Below are 24,815 nucleotides of genomic sequence, written 5' to 3'. Positions count from 1 at the left end.
GAGAGGTAAAATAATTTCTTTCTCATCACATAAAAAGAAAAAAGAAAACAAAAATATTCAGGAATTAGAAAAAACCATCAAATCACTAGAAGAAGCCTACGCGTCCCACCAAGATCAGGAAACATTGAACAAAATACGCAAAACAAAACTAGAATTAAATGAGATAATTGATAAAAAAAAACAAAATTCTTAGTACAGAGACTACACTTACAAAATTATGAACATGGTAATAAATCCAGTCAATTTCTAGCAAACCAGCTAAAAATAAATAAAGAAAAAACAACTATATGTGCTGTTCAAGATTCATCTGGGAACACATTATATGAACCGATACAAATAAACAACATTTTCAGGGATTTCTATAAAACGTTGTATTCACCACAAATAAACCCATCTAAAACCAAAATTGATCAGTTTTTAGACAACATAACTCTCCCAAAATTATTAGACTCTCAAGCAATGACACTGGATTCACCACTGACACCAGGCGAACTCCAGGAAGCCCTGATAAGTATGCCCAATAATAAGGCTCCAGGTCCAGACGGCTTTCCTGCAGAATTCTACAAAGAATTCTGGTCGATTCTAGCACCAGTTTTCTACAGAACGTTGTTGGAAATCAAAGAAAAGGGCAGACTTCCATCAAATATGAATTCTGCAAACATTAATCTCCTGCTAAAACCAGGCAAAGACCCTGTATATGCCTCAAGCTATCGTCCAATATCCCTTATAAATGTAGACCTTAAAATAATCTGCAAAGCTCTCTCGAAGAGACTGATTCATGTATGTCCAAATTCCTTTGGAAAAATAAACCCCCACGTATAAGCTTAAAAACACTACAAAAGACCAAGGATAAAGGAGGACTAGAACTGCCTAACTTTCAGCACTACTTCTTAGCCAACAGGCTTCAGTTTATCTCAGGATGGCTAAAACACACCCTCTTAGATGAACCTTGGCTAGATGTAGAACAAGCACTTTGCAATATCCTAGAGATCTCAGACCTACCATTTATCAGCTCAAACATCCAACGACATGAATGCTTTAAAAGCATCAACATCAGCTCTTCTCTGACAGCATGGTGGGAGTTTCTAAAATTGACGGCGTCTTCATTAATCCCATGCAAACGTACACCTATCTGGAACAACCCTGACATATTACAAAACAATAATATGATAAACTTTTCAGATTGGAGTGATAAAGGAATCAAATATTTAGAACATATACTAGAAGGAACAGAATTTATTTCATTTGACGGACTAGTTACACAATATGGGATCAACAAGAAAAGATTTTTAGAATATCAACAAATTAAATCCATAGTAAAAAAGAAATTCAAACCGGGTCAAGTTGAACTACAAACACCACAAAGTGTGGAACAATTTCTTACTCATAAACCCCCAAAATTACTTTCCAAAATTTACAGAATGCTTTCTAAAACAGATGAATCAATATCACTTCCTATTGCAAAATGGGAAGCGGATTTATCAGTTAACTTAGACCTAAACTTCTGGTCTCAGATTTGCTTAAAAACCTTTCATCTAATCAGAAATCCCAGTCTTCAATTAACTCAATACAAAATATTACACAGAGTGCACTATACAGGTCATCGGATGTTCAAGATGGGCTTTACGTCTACCAACAACTGCTCACACTGCCAAACCAATTCACCGGACAATTATATCCACGCTCTTTGGTTCTGTCCACCAGTTCAGAAGTTCTGGCGCGAGATATGTGAAGACTTATCAAAGTGTCTGAAATGTAACATTCCAACTTCCCCCTTAGTGTGTTTGTTGGGCAGCTTAGATAATGTCACTTCAGAAAAGAATATAGCCCATATGGTTTTCACTGCCCTATGCATAGCCAAGAAAACAGTCCTCATGAACTGGAAAAATAAAAATAATCTTAATTCTAACCAATATAGAAATTATCTATTAGATTACATTAGTCTTGATACAGCCTCTGCCACCACATCAGATCAATTGCTCTGGGCTCCTTTGATCAGCTCCATCACCTAGCGGGGGTGGAGGGTCATAGTTTGGTCCCACCTTTGCTGTTGTGATTGGTGTGGGGGTAGGGACAGGCTTAGGGCGTCGGGGAGTTCCCTAGGAGCATCTTCCTTGGAGGGCTCAACCTGGGGTAGCGGTCATGGCCTATTAAGGGCTCTGTTGGCTCTTAGGTGACAGTTTCCTCGTGGCTGCGTACAGCGGGGCTAGGGGAGGGTCTGTGCTGACGGATGTGGGTTACTGACCTAGTAGCCTGGCTGCCCCGGGGTGGGTCCGGGACGGGCCGGACTCTGGGCTGGGGCCCTGGCTGGGTCTCGGGGGCTTGGATCCTGGTTTGTGTGTTGCCGGGGTTGTGGGCAGGTGGGTGTATGGGGGCCCAGCCCTGGCGCAGGGTGCCGCCAGTGCATCGAGCCACCTAGGGGGCTCTTCAACTTGTGGGGGAGGTTGTTACATCTTGCAGGAGCTCTCCTCTCTTCAGGAACTCTCTGCAGCAGGGGGAGATACAGGAGAGATGGAGGAAGATCTCAGCCTGGGCGTCTATTGTCTCGTGTAGTCTGGAAGATGAGTGGATGACAGGGTGGGTGCAGTTTTCTCTGTGGTGGGGTCAGGTGGGCTGTCCCGGGCTCTGTGGGCCAGGCGGCGCTGCTGTACTGGGCCCCGGTCCGGATGGGTCTGGGCCCCCTTTCCCTGGTGGGTTGCAGAGTATGGGGGTGCCTACTTGGGTCAGCGGGGGAGCTGGCCCCAGGGAGGGGTCACTTGCCCCTCCCTTCTTTCCCTCCCTATCTCCAGCTGCCTCCCTCTTCCCGCTCCACCACAATCACCCACACATGCAGGGCCTTGGGGTAAAGGTGTGTCACCAGGGTGCAGGGGGGGGGGGGATGCCTCCCCCCTCTGTCCCCTTCTGGCTGCCTCTGCCTCAATTTTATCCCACAACTTAGACATTCACATTACTCACACTCTCATAACACATACATATAGGACCTTGGGGGTGGGCACGCTACACGGACTCCAAATTACCATCAGGGTGTACACCTCACCCCTGGCGTCGTTGCCCACCTCTCAATTTTAAATACACGTAGACATTGAGGGCTAGCAGGAGGGGCTATGCGCTTACCTGCTGCTCTCTGGCAGGTAGCTCCATGCCCTCCTGGGTTTTCATTGCACCTTAGAACACACATGCATCAACACTACATATGAGCGGGCGGAGGGAGGTTTGGAGTCTTCTCTCACCCCCATTCTCTGCGACCTGCTGGAGCAGGGGGGCTGGGAGGGGGAGTTGGCCGTCCAACTGGGATCTGGAGTGTGGGGCCTCCCTGCTGCTGCGGAGTCGGGGCGGTCTGCTTCTCCCCACCGCAGGGAAAAGGGTAACACCACCTGGGTCTGGGTGCAGTTTCCCCCTCCAGGGACAAGGGTACCTAGACCCGGTTTGTAGAGTACGCTTGGGGAGTGTGATCGTGTGTACAGCGTCTCTTTATGTCTGTCTCCACGTTGGTTGAGTGTGGAGTAAGTGCATATGAGAGCATGAGGGGGGGAATGGATGTTTGTATGTGTGTGTGCCTGTTTGTCTGTGTCTATATGTCAGGTTGGGTGTCAGACGCCACCGCTCTGGGGACATCTCAGGCCCTCCAAGATAAGGAGGCCTATCTCCCCCCACCACTTCCCCTGCCGGTGGCAGACGCCCTCAGACATCGGTGCGTTGGTGGGTCTTTGTGTCCGTTGATGGGCGTCCAGGTACACACCGGCTCACTCCTTGGTGGCTGCTTATCGGGGCCTGGAGCCTGGGGCTCGCTCGGGCCACTTTGGGGGTGGGGTGCCCTTGTTCTCTCGGCCTGGGGCTTAGTCACTCTGGAGCAGCTGGCTGCCGGCGGAGCCCCCGGGCGCGTCACTGCAACTCCCCCTGGCTTCTGCTCCGCAGCTGCTGAGTGAGCCCTCATCTGGGACTCTCCTCAGCTCTTACTGGGACAGTGGCGCGGCTGCCCCTCTGTTGGTCGTCCTTGGTCTCTTGTGTTCTGAGGGCCTCTGGATGTCTGGAGTCTGGATCTCCTCCATACCTGCTTCATGCCCTGGAGGACAGGGCTGTGGCCCCCCCACACCCTCTAACAGATCATTACATGAAGGAACCTTTTAAAAACAAGCGCATCCATGCGCACAGGTGTACACACGGGTGATCACACACACACAAACTACACCCTTTTTGGCTCCTACCTCAAAGCACACTGTGCGCTGTCGATCTTATGTGCTGCATAATAATGTTTAATATTTAATATTTACTGTTATATTCCCATAGATCATCATGACGTTGTTTATTGTATTGCTCTCGTTTTCTTCTGCTTGTTTTCTTTTTGTCTCAACAGGTGATCCAGGAAAACATAAAGAGGGGAAAAAAAAGAGACAAAGGTGATGAAGCAGATTTTCATTGTCTTTTCTCTCTATCTTATTTCTCCGTTTTCTTTCCCTCTCCTTCTGTTAACTTTCTTCTGAACTTTTCTTCTTTTTTTCTTTCCCGTCCCCGAGTCCAGTCTGGCCTGATTACAATAACTTAGAATAAAAATAACTAATAAAGATCAAATAAACAATGAGAATCAAGTGGGCCAGTATAGCAAAAGGCCCACTTTGGAAAGTAAATCTGTTGGGTATTTTTCTTGGCCTTCAGATAATAATTCTGATTGCTACAGTGCCAGACAGGACACAAAAATAAAAAAATAAACAACAGGAAATCATCACTGACAAGAGGAGATAAGAAAATAAACGGTGCTCGTTAGTGTAATAAATCAGTAAATCCATAATTGATCTGTGTGTGTGTGTGTGTGTGTGTGTGTGTGTGTGTGTGTGTGTGTGTGTGTGTGTGTGTGTGTGTGTGTGTGTGAGAACAAATGGCTCATTTTGTCGACAGTGGAAATCTGTAATTGGAAGACTTCAGAATAAAAGCGCGACGTTTGCGTTAAAGCTCAGTAACTCTGAATGCACCCTCTTCCTCTGTGTGTGTGTGTGTGCGCGCGCTCTCATTATTGTGTCTTCACATCTCCGTGTCACGACTACAGCTGTCAATCTCCCGAGCTCACTGCTTTCACTTCCCTTCATCTTTCTGCAAAGTTTCTATGAAATTTAAATCGGTCGTCTTACAGCGAGCGTGTGTGCGGGTTGAAGGGCGTCTCTATGGTAACTGTACTGCAGTACTCCTTCAGTCAGCTGTCAGTTATGTTGTATCGCTTCAATGTTGCCATCGCTTCATCTGCAGATGACTTTCTGATTGATCGCTTGATGGTTTGGTGAGGTGGGGTCACTGTGGAGCCGTCAAACATTTTCTTTGCTTATTTGGGACAAATAAAGACTCGATAAAGAAACCACATTTAATGACTTTTCACTTATTTGTAACTAAAAAGCTAAAGCTGCAGTTCTGATTCGTACCACTGACTCCACATTCACATAAACATGTTCACAGCCTGATGATGCCACTTCATTACACATGTAGGCTTAACGTTTGCATTATTAGGGGCGTGGCCTCTTTGACAGGTGGATGGTGACAGCTTTCGGCTAGCTTCACCTGAGCTGGAGCTTTGGTGTGTTGTTGGAGCCTTTTAATGATATCATGTGACCAATAATATGGCTGCTGTGAGGTCACTGTAGTAACAGAGCGTCCAAGAAGGCGGAGCTCCATGTGAATGACATCAGCAGGTATCTGAGTGTGTGTTTGGATGTTTCACACACAAAAAGCTTTGTGGCCACATGCCACTCTGTAGCTTCCCCATCTTTCAGAGCATTTTCCTGGGAAAGTTGATCAACCTTCAAACGATGATTTCCTCACAGAGACTATTTTAACCTGAGCGTAGACTCGTGTTTGATTTCATTTCCTGGTTACCAGAGCGTTTTAATGTGTGTGCATGTGTCAGTGGATCAATGGACCTTGAGGAGAATCGATTAGAAAAACATGAGGTTTAATCACGGAAGGAAGAGGAGGACGAAGAGGAGAAGGAGGAGGAGGAGGAAGGAGCAAGAACAATCCAGACTGATGAAGAGCAAGTGAGAACAAAAGCTGTGATGAGTTTATTCTCAAATCAGCCATTTGTGCGTCTGCGGCTGATTAGTGTTTGTCTCACAGCTCGCGCCTCACTCCATGTTTAACACGGCCCAACAGCTGACTGAACCTTCATCTACAGCCAATTAGAAGACCCCATTTGTCTTCCTGACAAACATCAGAGCTGTTTTCAGGATGAGGTTTTCAGTTTCCTGGTGTTAAAAGACTCACTTTGTTTTTCTGATTTCATGTCAGATATAATCATAAAATACTGACATAATACATTCAAACCATCAGTCACACATGAACACAATCCACCACCATCACCACCATCACCATTATCACCTTCATCTTCACCATCATCATCTTCACCATCATCATCATCATCTTCACCACCATCATCATCATCATCATCATCACCATCATCATCACCATTATCACCATCATCTTCACCATCATCATCATCTTCACCATCTTCATCATCATCTTCACCATCATCATCACCATCTTCATCATCACCATCTTCATCACAATCTTCACCATCATCTTCATCATCACCATCTTCATCACCATCACCATCTTCACCATCATCATCATCCTCATCATCACTTTCTGAAGGACATTTTTCAAACATCAAAGAGTCAGTAGAGCAGAGCAGAAATGAGGCAGAATGATTGGATTATGGTCGTTTCCTGTGTGACCTGGACGTCTCTGTGTTACAGTCATGTAATGCCATGTTTCTTTGTTTCTGTAAAATGATGACAGCAGTTTGTTGTGTTTGTTTTTTGCCACTCTGCAGAATTAACTGTGTCACAGTTCCCAGCACGTCATAGCCTGAAAAACCCAGAGTCAGAGCTCGGACTGTGAAATGGTCACATGTGTCAGCGTGCTGTCAGCTGATACATGTGAGCACTGAAACACCTTCATTCAAAGGTGAATGACGTCGCTGATGTGTGGACGTGTCTGTGGAGCTCCTAGGGATTATTCTGACTTCTTTGGTCACACATCTGTGTGTGTGTAGTTGTAGGTGTGTCAGGGTAAACACACGCATGTGCTGTGTGTGTCTGCTGTTTCTGTAGTAACTGAGGCATGCTGCAGGGCAAACAGCAGTGTGTGATTCAGCAGAGAAAGATTTCAGGTATGAGGTGTGAGTGGGCCCAAGGGGCCCGGCTCAGGGTCTGATCCTGTGAGCAAGGCTGGGGTCTGCTCTGTTTGTCTGCGTTTAGGTGCAGGTTATGGGTGGAGAAAGACACGGGTGGGTGTGGCTCAGGAGGTACATCGTCTACCAGTCGGCGGTTCAAACCCTGGCTGCTCCAGGCCAAAGAGTCCTCAAGCAAGACACTGAACCCTGAGTTACTGCTGATGCATTCATGGGAGTGTGAATGTTAGTATTTGTATGAAAGTGTGAATGAGGCATGTTGTGGTGGTGCTAGAAAACGCTGCTGCTAATCAGTGAGTGAACACCAAACCGACCAATCAGAGCTGCAGGAGGTGGAGGCGCTCGGATCGAACACTCGGCCAAACTTGATCTTCATCACGTTCTCAAAGGCCCGAGCGAGCGCTTCAAACTCTCTGCACCTGAGACACAGCTCCGCCTCCTCTTTCTCGCTATCGTCCAATCAGACCATAGGCAGAAAGAGAAACAAACACACACAGCCCCCGTTCGTGTCCTGGCGTTTCTTCTGCTCGTTAACCTCCCGCCCCCTCTCACCTGTGGGCCAATAATATACGACCCCTACCATCTGTAAACCAATCACCTCACACCCAGCTCACACACGCGCGCAGATGGAGGCAGTAATTCTATTACCCGAGCTGTACCGAGACGTGAGGAGAGGCAGCTGCACCGTATTTACTCTCTCTCTCACACACACACACACAGCAGGAAGTGTGTGTGTGTTTCCTGCTCTCAGAGGTTTATTTCAGGCGGCGAATGTGTGTTAAACTTTCTGAAAGCATCCACACAAACGTCGGGCAGAATCCCCGGCCAACAGGTTTGAAGGAGCAGTCCCACATTTACTTAAATCGGCCAATGGGGAGCTGGTGTGTCAGTGTGACCTCTCCTCTGATTGGTCGGATTTCAGCTGCAGTCACTCCATGTGTTTAAACTCCCTGAATGAGGCTTTAATTGCTTTTGGCAGGATGCTGATAGTGGCTTTATACACTACACACATACGCACACACACACATACGCACACACACACACACACAGAGTCATGTTCAAAGAGTGAATCTACTGCATGCCGACACGCTGATAAACCCTTTAACACACTAATTAACCCAAAACACACACACACACACACGCACGCACGCACACACACGCACACATACGCACACACACACACACACTGAGTTTTCTTTTCTCTCATTTATTTGTGAAACAGTCCAAACTTTAACCTCTCTTCTCTCTCACCCACCTTTAAACAGTGTTTACCTGCAGCTGTGTGTGTGTGTGTGTGTCTAATCTCTTTTCAAATTCACTTTAAAGCCACAAACTGTGTGTCTGCACACTCGTGTGTGTGTGTGTGTGTGTCTGTGTGTGTTGTTTACAACAGCTTGTATTTTTTTAACACACACGCACAGAGAGAAAAAAGTGGTTTTGACCTCCAGGTCTCTTTGACACAGAAAGGCATTGTGGGAGTTATCACACAACAGACAGACCGAGTGTGTGTGTGTGTAGTGTATATATTTGCTTTGGAGCCTCCCTGCGTGTGTGTGTGTTTGCTGTGTACAGCTGGCAGTGAGCTGATAACAGCCCTATTAGAAATATTAATATACCCTGAACCCCACAGAGACACACACACTCACCAAAAGGCATGTGTGTGTGACTGCATGTGTGTGTGTATCCCCACCCTTATTGGAGCAAAAAACAGAAATAAACAACGACCGGAGAACCTCATAGAACCAGCAAACAGCACCACCACAGCACCTGTGAAGAACCAGTGGGCCACATCTGAAGGTTCTGACTCGGGTCAAAGTCCTCCTGCAAATGAATCAATTAAAAACTGTCCAGAGACAGCAGAATGAACCTGTAGAGCAAAATGTGGATCACTTACAGTTAATCTTTATGTTGACCTCATTATGAACCTTAAACGAGAAGCCACGTCCTTAATAAAGTTTAAGCCTTAATGAAATGTGAACAGGTGTTATAATGGGGAAAATTAACTCTAAAGACCCAAACAGTGCTTATTTCTGCTGTAGGGGTGTCCTCCCTGAGGTATAATATCATAGGTGCAAATAAACAGTTCACCTGGATGGTTCTCCTGTTCTTACTCACAGAATCCTTTAGTCAGGTTAGACCGTGTGGCGATCAGGACTGGACATTGCTGGGTTGTATTTATTATCCTTTATTTATACGGGTAAAAAGTCTCATTGAAATGTGCACCTCATTTCCAAGAGAAAGCTGGTTAAAGCCCAGACTCTGTTGGGTTCATATCTGGACCCCGTTGGGTTCAGGTCCAGACTCTGTTGGGTTCATATCTGGACCCCGTTGGGTTCAGGTCCAGACTCTGTTGAGTTCATATCTGGACCCCGTTGGGTTCAGTCCCAGACTCTGTTGGGTTCATATCTGGACCCCGTTGGGTTCAGGTCCAGACTCTGTTGGGTTCATATCTGGACCCCGTTGGGTTCAGGTCCAGACTATGTTGGGTTCAGGTCCAGACTCTGTTGGGTTCAAGCCTGTTTTCTCACAGCTCTGGAAACGCGCCCTGATATTCCTGTTGTCACTGTTGGCTGCAGGTCTGACTGACCCAGCTATTAATAAACTGAGTAAACAGGTTGTAGAAATGGACCAGACTAACTGAACTGGGAACACTGAAAGGCTCTGAAGACTGTTATTTATGAACATCTGGTTTTCAACTTGACAAACTAGAAACAAACCTCAGGAACATCTTCCACTGCCTCAACTGCTTTCCCTGCAAAACTAATAATTACTGTACTGTTGGCTCACTGCACTCAGCTGCTTCAGCTGGTCTGTAAGGAAGCTAAATATACCCGTGATGTCATGGCGTTACCAGCATCTGATCTGGTCTGGACTCGTTTATTTTTAGCTGACCAGACGTGCTAGTCACCAAAGAGAAAGATTAGCAAAGTTGCTTTCCAGGATCAGGTTAAATGATCTAAAAATCTCAGCTGGAACAGGCTGACGATGAGGAGGGGATGAAGTTTATCAGCTCGTCGTGAGCAGTAACAAACAGCTAACGACAGAAAGAAATCAGAGCAAGAAACATAGTCAGTCCAGAGGCTGAGACGGTGTGTGTGTGTGTGTGTGTGCAGCAGGAAAGAGTATTAGGGAAGATTACTGTTGTTCACACTGACAGCAGAGAGCAAGCCGGCGCTACATGGCTCAGATTAGATTGAACTTGTACCATTTATAAGAACATTAAATGGAGCCTGCAATCACTGGTCAATCGATTCTTCGCTGCAGCTCTGTGTGTGTGTGTGTGTCTGCAGTATTAAACCACCACTTTCACTGGAGAATGCTGTCTGTGTGGATGTTTTCCTCCCACCGATATCACATGCAGAAGTCCCATTGATAAAGTGTCTGTTTTTAGAGTAAAGGCGGTGGAGCGACGCTGGTCCTCGGCAGCCTCGGACACAGACAGAAGAGAGGCATGCGCCCAAAGGCACCAGAACAAATATCAAATAAATATTAAGCACCGCCTGCCGTTGGCCTGAAACATTATATTTGATTTAAAGAATCAGATGTGAGCTGCTGAAATTGACAAACGAGCTGAGATCACTCCTGCATGTTACTGCTTTGTGTCTGTGCTTCCACGAAGCTCCACATGTTCCAGATGTTTTAACACTGACTGTCTCCAGATCAGTGAGGTTTATTAACAGCTTTAACAAACTGCGGCTCTGAACTCTGACCCGATAACAGCTGTCTCTGGTTGAACCCATCACCTCCAAACAGAACCTCAGCTTCAGATTCGGGTGAAGCTGAGGCTCACCCCAACCAGTCGCAGCAGATGGCCCCGCCCCTCCCCGAGCCTGGCTCTGCCAGAGGTTTCTTCCTGTTAAAAGGGAGTTTTTCCTTCCCACTGTTGCCAAAGTGCTGCTCATCGGGGGTCATATGATTGTTGGGTTTTTCTCTCTAGTATTATTGTAGGGTCTACTGTACAATATAAAGCGCCGTTGAGGAGACTGTAGTTGTGATTTGGCGCTGTATAAATAAAACTGAATTGAATAGATTGGTCAGTTTTTCCTCCGAAGCGAGCTCAGCTGGGAGAAGGCTGAGTTTGGCCTCTGCTGTGGAGGGTGTGTTAGATTTAATGCCCTGTCTTGTCCTGCTCACTGCTCCACACATCAGCCAGGAGGAGATCGAAGCGAGGAGGAGTGTGTGTGTGTGTCCACTGGGAGAGAAGCTGTTTGCTCTCTGATTGCTTGGATTGGCTGCAATTAGTCACACACACAGTGAAACACACAAAAACCCTCTTTTATTGGAAAAGAGTAAAGGTGACAAACTCTCCTCTCGCCTCCTCCTCCTCCACCTCCTCTATAACTCACATTAAACAGGACAGTAACCACCTCCTTTCTGTGTGTCCTCGGTCAGCCTGTCTCTCACGTGATTGGCTCTGTGATTTAAGAGTGCTGCATTCTCATTCGTCAGCAGGGTAACCTCTGTGAGCATGTGACAAATGGCGGCTCGCTCACACACACACACACACACACACACACACACACACACACACACACACACACACACACACACACAGTGGCAGGTCAATAGCAGACAAAAGGAAGGCTGCAGCAGCTTTTCCCTCAGTGCTGCCTTCAGGTGCAAAGCGCTGCAGTGCTGTGTTTAAGGACCTGTACAATAGTTGATTATAGGGAGAACACTCCCTCTCTGTCTGGTTACGACCGCCGTCCTCGGCTGCTCGGGACGAATTACGGTCACGACCGAGGTTAGCCTAACTGACCGTGTTACAGGTGTGTGGCACGCAGTGACAGGTAACGCCATTAGGCATGCAGAGCATAAACATGCCATTTATAGGGGCGTTGGTGTGAAGCCCGTGTGTCTGACAAAGGGTTGGGGGCTTGGTTGTAGACTGATGCGTACACAGCTCGGTCTGGTGCTCTGTGATTGGATCAGGCTTGCACCTGGTTGATGCAGCCATTTCCCATTTAGAGCGGCGTTCCTGCTTTCAGTAGTCCAGAGTTTGTTTTCAGACTCAAGCATCTCTTCGAGCTGTTTAACGACATACCCAGAGGATTGCACCTTGTTGTAAACAGTAAGTACTTATAAGCCTCGGCTCATCGAGCACAGGATTGATTAAATGAGCAACAGCAGAACCGGAGAGGCAAAGATATGCTGATGACCAATGTATGTGTGTCACAACACAAACGTACTTCAGGGTTTTTAAGAGTCAGAGGAAGACATGCATGCACCACCAAGACCCAGCTTCAGGAGACCCAGAAAGGTTCCCTGAGGAGCAATGTTCCCTCTAAGCTGAGCGCATGAGCAATCGCACACTGCTGACATGGTGTTCCCACACAGAAAATCTGCGCTGCGCACAAAAAAAAAATACAGCCTGAATTGGAATTAAAGTAAATACATGTATTTATTTTATTTCGCTGATTTTCTGCATGTGGAGACGCTGTCAGCAGTCATGCGCTCAGCTTAGAGGGAATCGTGCTGAGGAGCACCCGGGGAACCTTTGAGCTGCAGGAGGACTGCAGGAGGACTGCGGGGCCCTGACGGTGCTTTCAGAAAGACAAACAGTACCTGCAGGGATCCAGGGGGTGGCCAATCGGTCTCGGGTGTCTCCCTGCTCCCAGTCAAAGTCATCTTCTTTGGACTGGACCAGCGTGCAGTCAGGAGACCGACCAGATAGACAAGCTGAAAAAGAGACAGACAGATGCTCAGTTACCTTAGGTGAAACTAGGGCTGCTCGATTATGGCAAAAATGATAATCACGATTATTTTCACTGAAATTGAGATCTCGATTATTTGATGATATTTATTTAACCCTTTAAGACCTACTATAGAACCAAGTCCGCCAGAGCTTATATTATTTTTTTACATGTTGTAGTGCCATTTGTGGGAGCATTTCAAGTTGCTATGCATCAATACAACTGTTATAGCCCATAGTAACTACATTCATTGCAAAAAAGTGCAATAAACTACAAAAAAATTGAAAATCGTTTTTGTTTTTTTTTTACATATATTTCTACTTGGAGAAATTTAAGAGGTTTATCCCTCAAAACTTTAAATACAATAAAGTTGCAAAAAATAGTTTACAACAACAGGAAATTTATTTTGAGTGTCTTCATAGTTTTATTTTGGAGATACAGCAATTTTTATATACTGCAGGAAAAACGAAAAAACAATCCTGTGATGCAAATTTGCAAAGAAAACAGCACGTGCATCAAAATAAACTATTTCCAGCAGTGCAATTCGAGTTCTAAGCATCCCAGAAACTATTCAGAAAAGCATAAAGTCAAACATGACTTATAAAAACACCAGTATAGGCTTTTGAAGCCTACAAGTAAAAAACTACATTTTACACGAAAATGACGTCACTTCCTGTTTCGGGCAGGAAATGGCGGACATGCGATAGTTCGCGCTGACGTCTGTTTCAATGTGGGAAGTGTTACGAACAGCTGATCAGATCGGCAAAGCGTGTTTCTGGAATATTATGCTTTTGTTCCTGCAAGCGCTTTTTATGCAATTTCTGCAAAGCTTTATGTGGAAGGAAACCGTGACCGAGGACAAGCTGATGGCATAAGATGTAAGTACAACTCCTCCGGTTTCATATGCAAAACAAATTATTGTGCTAGCTTACACGGTTCCGGTTCTACAGGGATTTAAAAATAGTTACACAAAACGGAGCGTGCTGCTCTGACCGGCTTTAAAGGGTTAACAATAACAATGTATTGAATAATGACTTTAAAAAATAATATAAAATAGTGTGCAAATACTGAACAGTGCAAATGTTTGCAATATAAAATATAAATGAAAAATGTAAACATCTATGTTTAGTGAACTTTGCAGTGTTGCTCTGTGGTGCAGCTACACTGTAGCAAAGTTTACACACTATGTCTACTTGATCCACGTCTGACTCCGCAAACCCATGTTTCCACACCACTGAAGTTTTTTTTTTACCTCTCTTTTCAACCAACGGCAGTCACTCTCCTCTCCAAATAACTTCTGCTTAGCTTTCCGAGCTTCCCTCGGGTCCTCTTAAATGCACAGAGGTGCGCTCGATTTGCCACACGGAGCAGCGCGAGAGTAAAGTATGAGGGAGGTGCTAATAATTTTTAATGATCGTTGAAAGCCCAGATCGTAATCGTGATTAAAATTAGATTAATTGAGCAGCCCTAGGTGAAACCACAGATAGGATTAAGGAAAAACTGTTCCTGAAGGCCCCGGCTTTAAGGCTGCGGACGGGGTTCGCTTTGAGTGATTTCTTGGAACCATTTCCAAAGATTGTACAGCAGACAAAAAACAAATTTGGATTTTCTCGGATCCACAGAGGCTCAAATATCTACGGACAGCCCCACTGACGATGAGACAAACATTGGTCGGCGGCAGAAACCTGGCTGGATCTCACTCATATGAGCAGAGTTAGTGGGTTCATCACCTCCATCACAGCAAGTCCCACCTAAAGACTGAGACACGGAGATGCTGCATACTAATGGCACATTAATGCGATCACAGGATCGACTACACTGTGCTTACAGAACCTCATCAATACGATCATTTCTTCTTCAGTGGTTTAGAAGTGAGGCTGTTATTTCCCCCTCTCTCTATTTGGATGATATAAAATGAATCTTATGATTATTGTTATGAACTGTGGAAAATGAGAAGTAAAGAGTAAAACCTGCGATATGAACCCCACTCCATGCTTTAAATTAACTAGGTGAGCAGTCTCCAGTCTGTGTTCTGTCTTCCAGCCGATGAAGAAACAGAAATTAGAGCTGGTGTAGAAACACTTCTGGATGCTTGGACACTGGAACTGATTTAAGGCTCGTGCAGTTCCTTCTTTCTCCTCATACATCAGCTGGAACGTTAACCACATATTTATTTCTTCAAGTCTCTTCCTCCCACAGCCCCCCACAGCCCCCAACAGCCCCCCACGGGACCCCCACAGGACTCTGTGTGTAGCATGCTGTTGAAATAATTACACAGAAAGTTTAATCAGCTCTGAAGACTCTGCTACTCACTGCTGCATCACTTTCATCTGGACATTTTTATTTATAGACTTTATTAGTATTTTTCTCCCATTATTTATTCCAGGTGTGGGTTTTTATACTTATTTATTGAAATCACATTATCAGCTCGTATACTTTGCACCTACATGTGATGATGTATTCAGAGTAACTGGGTCACGCGTGTTTGTACTGTGTTTAGTTCCATTACAGAAAGACTGCGGCCCGTTTGCCATTCATTTACTGATGTACAAGACGCACCAACATCCTCAGAACGAAGCAGGAAACCCGAACGCTCGACCAGTAATCAGCGAATCAATCACCTCATTGATTAATCGCTTCATTGATACAGACGTTCAAGTCGCACTTCCACCTTGTTTCTCGCTCGTCAGCAGAGAGCAGCTTGTAAACATATAATGTTCTTCAGAGTGAGACAGTTCCAGTTCATTACCATTTCCCAGCATGCTCTCTCTCTCTCTCTCTCTCTCACACACACGCACACACACACACACACACACACACACACACACACACACACACACACACACACACACACACAGGAGAATAATAGATGTAAACCTCCTCCTTCCTCTGTGACTCAAAGATGTCTAAATCCTTCCATTCATGCCGACACGCACACGCGCCTGTGTGTGAGGAGCCGTCATCTGAAAGCGTTGACATTAAATAGCGGGAAGGCTCATTTTCTTTCTTTGTAACAGAAGGCACATTAAACACACACACACACACACATTCGTCCCGCTGGGCAGTGTTAGCTCATCAACAGATACCAGACACAATCTGTTTCATTTGCTTCTATCCATGTGCATCTATATAACAAACACACACACACACACACACAGTAAGCTCTCTCTCTCCAACAGAAAACCAATCTCATCTCATGATCGCCCAACACTGCAGAAAGAGGTGTGTGTTTGTGTGTGTTTGTTTGTGTGTGTGTGTGTGTGTGTGTGTGTGTGTGTGTGTGTGTGTGTGTGTGTGTGTGTGTGTGAGTGTGAGAGAGACCGGACTGTGACTCTGACGTGTGGTTTTAATGTTTCATGTCGACATCCTGCGCTTTATTCTACCAGAGCAGCTTTGCATGATTCAGAGTTCAGATTAATCCTTCTTTGTCTGATTGGCTGCCCTTCTCCAGCTGCTGCTGTGTGCGGCATCTGAACACACACTATACACCAGCTGACAAACAACATTTCTGAGTGACATGTTCTGATGCTCAATCATCCAGGTGAGGAAACAGAAAATCCCCCAGAACGTTGGTTCTGTTCACCTGGATGTCTTCAGTGGGAGGAACGTTTCATCATCATCATCATCATCATCATCATCATCATCATCATCATCATCATCAGGTGACTCCTGATCAGAATCAGAATCAGAAACTTTATTGTCATTGTCACGAGAACAACGAAATGAAGAATGGTCCCCGATCATTGCATCATCCCTAGCAATATCAAAATATAAATAAAACAATAAAATTCAATAAATAATAAAATTCAATAAATAAGAACTCCTGATGACTCCTGAGGAGAGACGGCATCCATCCCACTTTGGATGGAGCAGCTCTCATTTCTAGAGATATGGACAAATTTATTAAACCTCCCAAAATATGACTATCCAGAGTTGGGACCAGGAAGCAGAGTTGCAGTCTTACACGCCTCTCTGCAGCTTCTCTCCTCCTGCTACCCCCCAAAAACCCATCTCCATAGAGACTGTGTCAGCTTCCAAACAGACAAAAAACAAACTAAAAACCAGCAACAAACAACGTAAACATAAACAATTACAAAGAAAGAACAATACAGTATCCACATCTGAACCAAAGAGTAAAACAGTGAAATGTGGATTATTAAATATCAGGTCTCTCTCCTCCAAGTCTCTGTTAGTACATGACTTAATAATTGATCAACAAATTGATTTACTCTGCCTTACAGAAACCTGGTTGCAGCAGGATGATTATGTTAGTGTAAATGAATCAACACCCCCGAGTCATTCTAACTACCAGAAACCTCGAAGCACAGGCCGAGGGGGAGGTGTGGCAGCAATTTTTCACACCAGCCTATTAATCAACCAAAGACCCAGACAGACTTTTAATTCATTTGAAAGCCTGATGCTTAGCCTCGTCCACCCCAGCTGTAAAACTCAGAAACCAGTCTTACTTGTTATCATCTATCGTCCACCTGGGCCTTACACAGAGTTTCTGTCTGATTTCTCAGACTTTATATCTAATTTAGTTCTGAGCTCAGATAAAATAATTATTGTGGCTGATTTTAACATCCATGTAGATGCTAAAAATGACAGCCTCAACATGGCATTTAATTTGTTATTAGACTCAATTGGCTTCTCTCAAACTGTAAAAGAACCCACCCACCACTTTAATCACACTCTAGATCTTGTTTTAACATATGGCATAGAAACTGAACATTTAACAGTGTTTCCTGAAAACCCTCTCCTGTCTGATCATTTCCTGATAACATTTACATTTACAATAATTGATTACACAGCGGTGGAGAGTAGACTTTATCAAAGTAGATGTCTTTCTGAAAGTGCTGTAACTAAGTTTAAGAATATAATCCACCCACTGTTATCATCTTCAATGCTCATAGAGCAGAGCATGTCACAGCGAGTGAAGTAAGCTGTGTGGAGATAATGAAGAGGGATCCAAACACAGACTGCTTGTAAAGGTGTGAAGGTGGTTTATTGAAAGTAAAGTACAAAATAGAAAAACGGCAAACTGGACTGCAGACTATCTGAACTGGGAACAACTAAATTACAAAACACGAACCAGGACATGAACATGAAGAAGGATGGGCGGAGGTAAGTGATGACGGACAGCAGGGAGAACACATGGATGAAACACGATGGATGCACAGACGGATCAGTGACTACTACAGCAGAAGACACGACTTAAATACACTAAGAGAAACGGGGAGATTACACACAGCTGGGAGTAATTAACGAGACGAGACAAGGGAGGTAAACTGAACACACCCACATGAGACGCAGACCTTCACAATAAAACAGGAACAAGACATCACTACACAAAGACGCAGACCAGACACAGAACTAAACCCACACAAAACATGAGAACACAAACCCTGTGAACAAAACCCTAAACCAGAACCACAGTAATATAATCTATCGTAAATAATCAAAACACCAGAGAACCCCAAAACACTCCATAATGCAAAAATAAACCCAAAACATAATAAACTTAAAATGCTGTGTCGAACCGACCCAGAACCGTGAAAGAGCAGCTATCTGAACGCTACCCCAACAGAGGTCGATTATCTTGTTAATAATTTTACCTCCTCACTACGTACGACTCTGGATACTGTAGCTCCTGTGAAAACTAAGGCCTCAAATCAGAAGTACCTGACTCCGTGGTATAATTCTCAAACACGTAGCCTAACGCAGATGACTCGTAATCTGGAGAGGAAATGGCGTGTCACAAATTTAGAGGATCATCATTTAGCCTGGAGAAATAGTTTGCTGCTTTATAAGAAAGCCCTCCACAAAGCCAGAACATCTTACTATTCGTCACTGATTGAAGAAAATAAGAACAACCCCAGGTTTCTCTTCAGCACTGTAGCCAGGCTGACAAAAAGTCAGAGCTCTTTTGAGCCAACAATCCCTTTAATGTTAACTAGTAATGACTTCATGAACTTCTTCACAAATAAAATTTTTATCATTAGAGAAAAAATTACCAGTAATCATCCCACACATGTAATATTATCTACAGTTACTCTTAGTACCATTGATGTTAAGTTAGACTCTTTTTCTCCAGTTGATCTTTCTGAGTTAACTTCAATAATTACTTCCTCCAAGCCATCAACGTGTCTTTTAGACCCCATTCCTACAAAACTGCTCAAAGAAGTCCTGCCATTAATTAATTCTTCGATCTTAAATATGATCAACCTATCTCTAATAATCAGCTATGTACCACAGGCCTTCAAGCTGGCTGTAGTTAAACCTTTACTCAAAAAGCATCTCTAGACCCAGCAGTTGTAGCTAATTATAGGCCAATCTTCAACCTTCCTTTCATATCAAAAATCCTTGAAAGAGTAGTTGTCAAACAGCTAACAGATCATCTGCTTGTCCTGCTAGACCTCAGTGCAGCGTTCGATACTGTCGACCATAATATCCTATTAGAGCGATTAGAGCATGCTGTAAATGGCCTGTATTTATATAGCGCTTTACTAGTCCCTAAGGACACCAAAGCGCTTTACATATCCAGTCATCCACCCATTTACACACACATTCACACACTGGTGATGGCAAGCTACATTGTAGCCACAGCCACCCTGGGGCGCACTGACAGAGGCGAGGCTGCCGGACACTGGCGCCACCGGGCCATCTGACCACCACCAGTAGGCAACAGGTGAAGTGTCTTGCCCAAGGATAGAACGATCGAGACTGTCCAAGCCGGGTCTCAAACCGGCAACCTTCCGATTACAAGGCGAACTCCCAACTCTTGAGCCACGATCGCCCTGTAGGTATTACAGGTACTGTGCTGCAGTGGTTTGTATCATATCTATCTAATAGACTCCAGTTTGTGCATGTAAATGGAGAGTCCTCTTCACACACTGAGGTTAATTATGGAGTTCCACAGGGTTCAGTGCTAGGACCAATTCTGTTTACATTATACATGCTTACCTTAGGCAGCATCATTAGAAGACATAGCATACATTTACACTGCTATGCAGATGACACCCAGCTCTATCTGTCCATGAAGCCAGATAACACACACCAATGAGTTAAACTGCAGGAATGTCTTAAAGACATAAAGACCTGGATGGCCGCTAACTTTCTGCTTCTTAATTCAGATCAAACTGAGGTTATTGTACTCGGCCCTGAAAATCTTACAAATATGGTATCTAAGCAGATTCTTACTCTGGGTGGCATTACCTTGGCCTCCAGTAACACTGTGAGGAACCTTGGAGTCATTTTTGACCAGGACATGTCCTTCAACGCACATATTAAACAAATATGTAAGACTGCTTTCTTCCATTTGTGCAACATCTCTAAAGTTAGAAATATCCTGTCTCAGAGTGATGCTGAAAAACTAGTTCATGCATTTATTACTTCCAGGCTGGACTACTGTAATTCATTATTATCAGGAAGTCCAAAAAACTCCCTGAAAAGCCTTCAGTTAATCCAAAATGCTGCAGCAAGAGTCCTGACAGGGACTAGAAAGAGAGAGCAGATTTCTCCTGTATTGGCTTCCCTTCATTAGCTTCCTGTTAAATCCAGAATTCAAAATCCTGCTCCTCACATACAAGGCCTTAAATAATCAGGCCCCATCTTATCTTAATGACCTTGTAGTACCATATCACCCTATTAGAGCACTTCACTCTCACACTGCAGGCCTACTTGTTGTTCCTGGAGTATTTAAAGCCGCCTGAGCCATGGTTGCCATGGCTCAGGGGGTTGGGAAGCATATCTGTAACCGGAAGGTCGCCGGTTCGATCCCCGGGCTCTCTGTCCTGGTCGTTGTGTCCTTGGGCAAGACACTTCACCTAACGCCTACTGGTGTTGGCCAAAGGGGCCGATGGCGCGATATGGCAGCCTCGCTTCTGTCAGTCCCAGGGCAGCTGTGGCTACAACTGTAGCTTGCCTCCACCAGTGTGTGAATGAATAGTGGCATTGTAAAGCGCTTTGGGTGCCTTGAAAAGCGCTATATAAATCCAATCCATTATTATTATTATTAAAAGTAGAATGGGAGGCAGAGCCTTCAGTTTTCAGGCCCCTCTTCTGTGGAACCAGCTTCCAGTTTGGATTCGGGAGACAGACACTATCTCTAGTTTTAAGATTAGGCTTCAAACTTTCCTTTTTGCTAAAGCATATAGTTAGGGCTGGACCAGGTGACCCTGAATCCTCCTTTAGTTATGCTGCAATAGACTGCTGGGGGATACCCATGATGCATTGAGTTTTTCCTTTCCAGTCACCTTTCTCACTCACTATGTATTAACAGACCTCTCTGCATTGAATCATACTTGTTATTAACCTCTGTCTCTCTTCCACAGCATGTCTTTTATCCTGTCTTCCTTCTCTCAGCCCAACCGGTCGCAGCAGATAGCCCCTCCCTCCCTGAGCCTGGTTCTGCCGGTGGTTTCTTTCCGTTTGGATCTTTAGCCATCAGAGTTGTTGTCTTAAGGCTAAGAAAGATGCCAAGCGAATTTATTTTACCAAGTGGATCATCATGGCCTTGTCATATTGGTCCCTTTGATTGACCTTTATTATAATTATGAATTTATTTTATTTTCGGTTGCTACAAACGGGACAGACACTCGAAGCATTTACTCACAAGAAGGCAGTTTATTGGCGACACTTTTAACTCACAAGTTAGGTTAACTTTAACAATCTGCAGTTAGTTTGTGAGAGGACAGATTCATGACACACTGATTAGATGAGCTTCAGGCAAACAAACTCCCAGCATTACTTCATCTCATTGCTTAAAAATGATCTACGATCAGAAATAGAGGAGTCCCGAGGTTCATGCTGTTGTGGCTTCAATACTTATGGAGAAATCGCCTCGGAGTTGTCATACAGATTACTTTATTCAGTACATAAGGATCAGCGCATCCACGTAACTGTCAACTGCTAAGCTAGCACACGCACATACAGCCGGCGTACCTGTGTACTTCAGGTAATTTCAAAATAAGAATTTGAACATTACACATGCGAGGTAAGGATCCAAAAGAAAACTCAGTTCACTCACCTTTTTACAAGACTTTGTTTACACAGACGTGAGAGCTATGGTGTACCACAAGATCCTGTATTGGGACCCAGAGTTTTTGCCACAGTTGCCCCCAGACTCTGGAACTCTCTCCTTCTGAGCTTGACATCTGTGGACTCAGTGGTCTTTGGTTATCAATCAACCAAAGACCCAGACAGACTTTTAATTCTTTGTAAGCCTGATACATAGCCTTGTCGACCCCAGCTGTAAAACTCAGAAACCAGTCTTACTTGTTATCATCTATCGTCCACCTGGGCCTTACACAGAGTTTCTGTCTGATTTCTCAGACTTTATATGTGATTTAGTTCTGAGCTCAGACAAAATCATTATTGTGGGTGATTTTAACATCCATGTAGATGCTAAAGAGGACAGCCACAACTACACCTATTACAGCTAAGGGAGGATTCAGTGTTGGTTGTAGACTGCTGGGGGATTCCCATGGTGCACTGGGTGTTTCTTCTTCACTCACTATGTGTTAATAGATCTCTCTGCACTGAACCATACTTGTTATTAATCTCTGTCTCTCTTACACAGCTTGTCTTTATCCTGTTCTCCTCCTCAACCAATCACAGCAGATGGCCCCGCCCCTCCCTGAGCCTGGTTCTGTTGGAGGTTTCTTCCTGTTAAAAGGGAGTTTTTCCTTCCCACTGTGGCCAAAGTGCTTGCTCATAGGGGGTCATATGATTGTTGGGTTTTTTCTCTGTACAGTATGTATTATTGTATGATCTACTGTACAATATAAAGCACCTTGAGGCTACCATTGTTGTGATTTGGTGCTATATAATTGAAATTTGAATTGAGTTGAACTCCTTCAGTCTCAGTTGACTGCAGGTTTCCAACCTTATAAACAGTAATGACTGACACCAGCAGCACTGACTAACAACAGGCTGTGAGGTCAGTTTATGATCATTAATATGCAAAAGGACCATTGACCACTGATCAAAGATCATTGATCAAAGACCACTGATCAGTGGCCATGAGTACCATTCACAGAGAGTTGGGGAATGGCTGCAATCACAGCACTCCTCAAACCAGCGTTCCTCCCTATCCAGGATGTGTACATCCTCATCATTGAAACTGTCCACTGGCCTGTAGGTGTAAATAGACTGAAGAGTCCTGGCCTGACGAGGTAGCTCTTCTGTTTTGTGCCTTCCGCACAACACTGTTTGGTTTCCCCAATGTATAAATCATGGCAATCCTCCTGGCACTTTACAGTTTTTCACTGCCAAGCTGGCTCCCAAATGGCAAGGACCGGGTGGTGCAGCAGGTTGGTCCAGTAGTTTTGGAGGATTTGGGGGAGGATATGATAGTCCATGTCTCAAAACTAACACCTTGTTATCCCACAGCCACACAACTGGAGGAGCAACAACAACACCATTTGAAAGAAATATTCGAGGAGGAAACTGTGGATGAGAACTTTTTGGGCTTTCCAGACACCAGCACTAATACTTTGCTAACATCTGGGTATCCCGAGGAACGTAACAGCAAAACAGGCGGGGAGGATCAAAACAAAAACTTGCTGACATTTGTAACCAATGATGAAGAGGAGGACACATCACAGCACGAAGAACTAATATGAAATGATAAAAAATAATAATATTACTCAGGCTAGAAGTCGCTTTTCCTTAGGGGAGGAGTGTGGCGATCACCAGATCCAAGTCCTGTCAGCAGCTGATGTGGTTGATTGTTGGTTTGGTGCTGCATGGTACTTTTAGTTTAATGAGCTAGACTGGCATGAACAGGAGAGGGTTAGGGTTTTTTCCTTTGTTACGAACTTGTATGTCCATGTGTTTGTTTGTGCAGGTGTTGTGTTTTTTCTATGTTAATTTAGCTGTGCCAGGGCCCTGTTCCGATTGGTGCGTGGACATACTGCCCCGGCGTGATTGGATCCAGCTGGAGGACCCGCCCATTAAAAGGAGGCTGGAGTGCTACAGCGGGAGAGGCCCTCGCGTTTCTCCTCATCACCCAGCAGTAGTCCTGTGGTAGCCGCTGGCTGCAGTATACGCTTGAAAGTTGTGGAAGTGGAGTGGGTAGGGGTGAGCTGCCATTTCTTTTGATCACCCGTTTTCTCCTGTTTTGAGTTAGTTAAGGAGGTCAGACTCTGTCTTTATTTTTGACTTTGTTTTGGTAAGGTCAGGGGTGCGGGATTTGTGTAGGTTTGTTTTGTTTATTGTTTTGGCCTTGGCTCACCCTGAAGTGTTGACACTCCCGTTTTGGTTCTCTTTATTCACATTGTAAATAAATCACCTCATATCTAACGGATTGGTTTCGTGTGACTGCTTGGGTCTTGGGGGGGAAGCGAGTGCCTCGCTCATGTTATGGCCTGGCCCTAGACGGGTCGTAACACCTTTATAAATGAACTGTGTTAACTGATCATTCATGAAAGGTCAAACCACAGGTGAAGGTGCAGGTAAGGATCACCTGCAGGACACTGCTGAGCTTCAACACTCATGTTCTCCCCAAAGGAAGTAAACAGCTAGAAGACAGAGGGGTGCGCTTGATTTACAACACTGTTGCTCTGACACCGTCCACCTTTACTCTGACAGCAGCACTGTACATCAGCTGTATTCAGTCCGACTGAAACATGTTCTCACATTGCTCTCGTTTCTACATGCGTGGAAGCTGCTTACGGCGAGCTAGTCTGACGCTCGCCGTCTTCCTGTCTGTCCGTCCCGCTCCGTTTGTTCGCCCTCATCTCATCACAGAAACAAAGCTGAGAGTTTCAGAGGGATCACACGCTGTCGGGCATTCTTCTTCTTCGCCTCGACAGGAAATGCCACAAACACACACACACACACACCTCCAGGGATCTCTCTCTCTTACACACACACACGCAGTCTTTCCATCACATTCCACACCCTCTTTGTGTGTGTGTGTGTGTGTGTGTGTGTGTGTGTGTGTG

The 24,815-nt window shown here is 44.8% G+C and overlaps 1 protein-coding gene across 9 annotated transcripts in view; it reads right to left on the bottom strand.

Annotated features, from left to right (window-relative positions):
- Nucleotides 1-24,815, bottom strand: part of LOC308386160 (receptor-type tyrosine-protein phosphatase mu-like) — a 222,655-nt gene that overhangs the window by 169,763 nt on the left and 28,077 nt on the right. For all 9 annotated transcript variants that reach the window (XM_080865487.1, XM_080865488.1, XM_080865490.1 and 6 more), the window contains exon 2: nucleotides 12,740-12,853. In XM_080865487.1, the coding sequence (XP_080721613.1) occupies nucleotides 12,740-12,853 (114 nt within the window). The remainder of the gene's footprint in view (nucleotides 1-12,739; nucleotides 12,854-24,815) is intronic.

The sequence above is a fragment of the Rhamphochromis sp. 'chilingali' genome, assembly GCF_963969265.1.
Source record: "Rhamphochromis sp. 'chilingali' genome assembly, chromosome: 18".
Taxonomy (NCBI): domain Eukaryota; kingdom Metazoa; phylum Chordata; class Actinopteri; order Cichliformes; family Cichlidae; genus Rhamphochromis; species Rhamphochromis sp. 'chilingali'.
The sequence above is the reverse complement of the archived record's forward strand: the minus strand, read 5'-3'. Positions and strand labels throughout refer to the sequence as shown.